The 6,236-nt window shown below is 31.6% G+C and overlaps 1 protein-coding gene across 1 annotated transcript; it reads right to left on the minus strand.

Moving 5' to 3' along the window:
- Positions 1-1,065: 1,065 nt before the first annotated feature.
- Positions 1,066-5,625, minus strand: LOC147072478 (uncharacterized). Its single transcript, XM_085947757.1, has 2 exons — positions 5,582-5,625; positions 1,066-1,519 (listed from the first exon to the last, which is right to left on the minus strand). Exons 1-2 carry the CDS (start codon positions 5,594-5,596, stop codon positions 1,343-1,345), a joined length of 192 nt encoding a protein of 63 aa, XP_085803883.1. The 5' UTR covers positions 5,597-5,625; the 3' UTR covers positions 1,066-1,342.
- Positions 5,626-6,236: the final 611 nt, after the last annotated feature.

Raw genomic sequence — 6,236 nt, forward strand, 5'->3', positions numbered from 1 at the left:
ATGAAAATTAAATTACCTTATAGTTTAATATGTTTAAATTAAGTAATAAAAAATCATATTATTATGTATGTATACGTACCTACTTGTAATATATGAATATACATAATATTATTGTAATGTAGAACTTTTAAATTTGTCCATCAAATATTGTTATTCACTACTATTATTTTTTGTACAGAGAAAATATAATACCGAAATAATAAAAAGTCATAAATAAAAATTTTGCATCTATTATTTTGTAACTGCAAGTCGTTGTTTAGCTGTTAAAACCTACAATGTGACAAAACTGAAATTTGACAAATAAATGCTCTATAATTACGAATGAGAAAGTGGAATGCATTTTGCAGTGAATAACTTGATTTATCTAAATTATTGGTAGTAGGGGGGTCATCATCATTGAGTGTTTGTTATAACTATGATGTGATTAATGGGTCAGTTGGAGGTATTATGGTTTCATTAAAATTAGATATAAGGGGCAGGCGGAAAGAAAGATCATTGTCCACGAAAATCGAAAATTGAGTTAATGATGCCATCTTGTGGAGAATTTTGTAAGCTATTAGATGGCATACCTAGAAAATAATAATAAAAATCATTGTTCAAACACTGACCTCAGTAAGAAAACATTGAAATTTAAAAGATAGACCATTATCACAAACATTTGACAAAGAATATTAATGTATATAATTATATTTTTTTCTTTTCTTCCCAAAACTATGTATTTAACTAGAGTGAATTGTGATTGTAATTAATATTAAACTGACATGTAAGAACTTTTAATTTTGAGTTTAATTAAATAATAGAAACAATGAAGTAATTAAGTGTTTTCAGTTTATGTTGACAATCATCTTTCTTGCTGCCTACCCTTCATATGTTAAATCAGAAGTTTCTATAATATAATAATATATCAAATTTGGTGGTATATATAATATTGAGGGTTTTATTAAACCATGTGGTGTAATATAATAAATCTGATTTTTTCAGTTAGCATATGGACATAATGTATTCTACTAAGCAATGGTTAAGAAAAAATGGATCGTGAATGTTGTAATGAAATAACACATAATATAGTTTTTCAGTTATTTATTGTTTTTTTTAAACTTTATATTGGACAAAAAAAAGAATGAAAATTGTTTGATAATAAAATCATTCAATAGTCATTCAATACTCGTACAAATTTAATTTTTTCTATTGTGGTAAAATACAATAAACTTTAACAAACTTCAAAAAAACAGGTATCATGGTGTATTTTTATGTAATCAAATATTGATCAACAAATTTAATATTAACATTTATTTAATATATTATTACTATCAATGGTAGGTATAATTAAGGTCACTGGCATCTATCCGAAGAGAAGTTTTTTCAAAAGCAGTTTCTTGAGGAGGAGACCCTTGAATTGACTGTTGTCTCCCGCCTTAGAGTTGTAGCTCTCTCCGCCGTACAGACTTGAAGAAGGGTCTGCATCCTCGTGAGGCCTGCAGAGCACCACCACGGCCAGGCACAGGAACACGCATAATATCTGATAAGTGAAATGAGTAAGTCATAACATATTTTAATCCAATATTTTCACTTGGCATGATTTCATTTGATACTTCGTCGCTGTAGGATTGGTTTGTCGAATAGACCAAATGACATCTTCAGGAGACGAAAAACAAATATCAATATCCTATATTTAAATACATGGAGGTATTTAAATTGTTGGTTTTTTAGCATATGAATGCTGTTTTCATTACAAAGCAATTTAAAGAAAAGGATGGTTCTGGTCCATTTAGATACAAAAAATCATTTTGCATTGAAAGGTCGATTTTGACAAAAACGGATATTCGACAAACCAATCCTATAGCGACGACTTGTCACAGTGGAAGCAGATGGAATACGTCAGTTTATATGGGTTATTTTTAGTGAATTTTTACGAATCGGAGCGCTCGATAATTTTTCAAAAATATTAACTTATTATTTATCTAATTATAATGTATAGTTTATAAAAGTAACTGTGTTAGATTTTTTGTTAATATGGCCTATCTAGTTCATACAGTCAAAATATTTTTTCCAGAAAACGAAGCGATAATTTTAGGGATTTCATGAACCGGAACGGTGCTCCGGTCCATTTCGAGCCCTGAGCTCTATTAAAATTAAACTTTGGCTGGACTACTACCTACTTGATATTATTATATCGAACTGCACTTTATGTACATTTACGCGTCATAACAAGTAATGCGCGATAGCAAAAATGCATCCCAATATTATACAGGATTCTGCGAAATTATTTTCACGGAAATTAAAACAAATGAAAATATGTATTACAATATATTATTATATAAAGAGCACTGCAGAGGTAAGAACAATTTTCAATTAGGCAAATACCGTTGACATTTCATAATATGAATATAATATTATAGTCTAATCTTTACAAAAAAAAACGGTGAAATACAATCAATTTTTTAACACCGGAAGTTGAACACTAGGAGAATAGTCGGAAACCCGCGTATCAATACTTTATTCGAAAATCGACGAATAGAATCAAAGATAATTAATTCAATATTGATTTAATATGCTGCGAAAGTATGAGTAACCAATATTATTCATATCTTATGATGACACGCACTATTCAATCCTTAACACCAACAATGGCCGCGGGCCTTAAGGGTCGGCCTATAACGCTGCGGGTCCCAGGTTCGAATCCTGGGTCTGGTAAGTACACATTGTTTTTCAATTTGTGTTTGAGTCAGAGTATGAACCTAATAGGTTGAGCAAGTGGCTGACATCCATTTCTCGTAAAAACAAAATCTGTTAATACAAACCTCCACTCTGTGGAGGCCCATATGATCTTATTAGGATCAGATAATTCAATCCTTCGACATATTATTTTCACCAATTTGAGTTTTTCTAACAAGCCTAATTAATAATTCTACGATTTTTACGCTAATTGTATTTATATATTTTATAATTATCTTTTACCGTGTTTAAATAGAAAGTTTTCTTCAAACTTGACATTGAATTCGATAGCAAATGAAAACTGGATTATTAATATTATAAAGTGACGCAACCGGCCACTTACAGTCACATATAACTACATTGTATAACATTAGTTACATTGCGAAATGTATAATTAGGTGTAACATTTTTGGGCTGGTCTTACTGGTATTATAAAATCAATTTATTCTATTATTGGATATATATTTATTATAATGTAGATGTTTTAGAGGTCAACGTTAGATAGAGGCCGATCGCGAGGATGTTAATTTTTTTTCCTGGTGAAATTGTTTTTTGAGATTCAAGTTCAAATCTTCTATTTTACGAAGGCCTCCAAAATCCGCGAATTCTGATCAGGGGTCAATGATGTTATGGACCTTTTAAATATTTTTTTTTATTATGCCTCAGGGTTGTGAAATATATTATTTGAAAAACCTTCATTATATTACAAAGAAACCTGTCTGTTTTAGTAGCTATCTTATTTTTTCATCTATTTATTGAGATGTAGATGACAGTTAGAAAGTTTTTATGAAAAGTATTATTTATGGTTACATGTAAATTGTACGTAAAACATTTCACTGTAGCACATTTTACCGTGAACTTTATATCGGAAAGAGATGACCGTATACCATACGGCCTCCAATTTTATTAGATTCAATATGAAAATTAATTAAATTTTCATAGCCGATTTTGGCAAAATTCATGAATTCAAGAATGAAAACCTAACCTAACAAATAATCCAGTACCTATATCGTATTTTTTAAATTTATTTACCGCTGGCTTCCTGTAAACCGACAAGAATCGAGTTTTATTTAAGAGACATTAATTTTATGCCAGTACTACACGACCCAAAGAGGTTGGACGGTCTCTAATATACGACCATATATTTCCGATACAAACTCAATTTCACGTTGAAGTGTGATACGGTGAACTGCATACGTACAAATTTCCGGACACGATTATTTATACCTATATGTGCAACAGCATAAAATATACTTACAGCTATTTCTAATTTAGTTTGATAACTATAAAAACAAAAATATACTTCGCGAATAGAACATTTAGAATTATTATAGCACACAAGTTGTTAAATCGGCAGACTTTGAAGTTGACTGCCGCGAGTTAGGTACTGCCACCTGCGGCAATATAATAATATGCATATTTTGTTTTCATACTGCGCGGTTGTTTGATATTGTACAAAGACCCAATGGGTTGGGCGAATTGCTAACCACCATAACTTGTGAACACCGTGTCATTATAACCATGGCCCCCATAAAGGGGAGGGGCTGACAGGGCTCTGGCCTGGGGGCCCGGTGTGATGGGTCGACCAGATAAGTGAGATAAACGCACTTTAAAAATTCGCTATAATAGTAAAAAAAAGTCGCCTACGGTTCTGTTTTAGTTGAAAGATATTATTAACATTTTAAAATATGTGATTATGCGATACCATTTCTGATTATTGTGTGTCAATTCTTGACTACTTCATAATTCAAGTAAATAGATATTTTCAAAAATACGAAAATCGCTAAATGATTTAAGCCATTAACACCATTTGAAAAATTCTTGTATAGTGTCACTTTGCCTTTAACATTAGCGATAGGTAGGGGAGCCCGCCAAAGATAACCTCCACTCTGTGGAAGTAAATAGTATGCTCTGTTTATGAGCGAAGGTTTTAAAAATATATTGTAACAATAACATAATATTATTTACTATAAAATAGGTACTCGTACCTAACACATCTGGTGGTGCTCTATTGACATTTATTTAAGTTGCAATGATTATAAATTAGGACACTAAAAAGTGAAGATGGTTTTATACTAAAAAGCCTACACACAAACCGAGTCAAATTAATTATTCATATGTTCAATTATTGTGAAGTCAAATTTATTGCAATCGTGAGTTTGTTAAATTTAATATAATCTTCATATTAATACTATCGACCGAAGGTGCTTGATGGAATTTGAATTTAAATTTTAATGGATTTAAGTTTTGTACTATTCCATTTGAGTCGTTTTTTGCGACCCAGGTTTCGCCTTTCGGCATCTTCAGGCACTATGTACACTCACCAAAAGGCAAATATACACTGACAAAACGGACACTGTGGAACCCGGTTCGCAAAAAATGACTCAAATGGAATAGTACAAAACTTAAATCCATTAGAATGAATTAAATAAAGTAGCATTTTCGCTCTTAATAATATAATATGGGTCAGTCAATCTCCGAACTCTGGAACAAGGATCCAACAGACCAAACACATGTTAAAAAAACAGCACGCGTTTTTAACCAGATGCGGGAATCGAACACGCACACACGGTTTCAGTAGGTAGGTACCTACGTCACAATGTAACAGTTTTTTTTTTTTAAATCCAAATCGAACAGGTTGCATTTTCGCGTTTATTTTCAATTGATATTTTACAAAAATACTTTTATAAGTTTAAGTATTTATTTTTCACTTGAAATTAATGCTATAATTAGTAAAATTGTTTTGAAAGTAAAATGGTGAATTTATAAATTGTATTTTTAAAGTTGTAAGATTAAAAAAGATGAATAGAAAACAAAATCACTTAAAAAGAACTTTACAAAATATGAAAATTATGCTACCACTCACCAGTGTGAATTTCATTTTGGAAGTTAGTGTTTGAATAATCAACTGTGATGTACTGATAACATTGTCGAGAGAGCTTCATCTTTTATAGCTGGTTTAAAATGCGTGAATTAACGTGTGTCGTGTGGTGGGACAATGATGCGTTGTATTGAATCCGTAATTTATCCAAGGTCTATCCTTATTTTGCCGAACTACCTCTTTGTATCACATTGATTTACATAGAAAAAAGCTTTCCGGGATAGTGAAGTAAATCAATCACAGATATCTAATTTATGTCACTGTTTTATTAACACGTTAAAATTAATAGATTAGCCGGCATCTGTAAGAATTTCGTCAAACTATTCAATAAGTATAATAATAATGTGATTTTCTCTGTCTGCTGCTGCTCCGAAGATGCTAAGATCAAACCAATTTTCAGACCTTTGAGCCAAGACATTCTTTTTCTGCCAGCGCCTTGTTTACCGGAAATCATCCCTTGAAGAATAATTATGATGCAGAAGATAGTACTTTTTAAATTCTTTTCCATTTGTCTATTTGAGTATTTTTTTTACTGCCAGGGTTTCGCCTTCTGGCATCTTCGGGCACTGTGCATACTCACCAATAGCAAATTCACACTGACATTGTCAGAAGATCATGGGGGGGGGGGGGGTGACAGGGC

The sequence above is a fragment of the Rhyacophila brunnea genome, unplaced genomic scaffold, assembly GCF_057557595.1.
Source record: "Rhyacophila brunnea isolate RB1 unplaced genomic scaffold, BYU_Rbru_1.0 scaffold_2, whole genome shotgun sequence".
Classification (NCBI taxonomy): domain Eukaryota; kingdom Metazoa; phylum Arthropoda; class Insecta; order Trichoptera; family Rhyacophilidae; genus Rhyacophila; species Rhyacophila brunnea.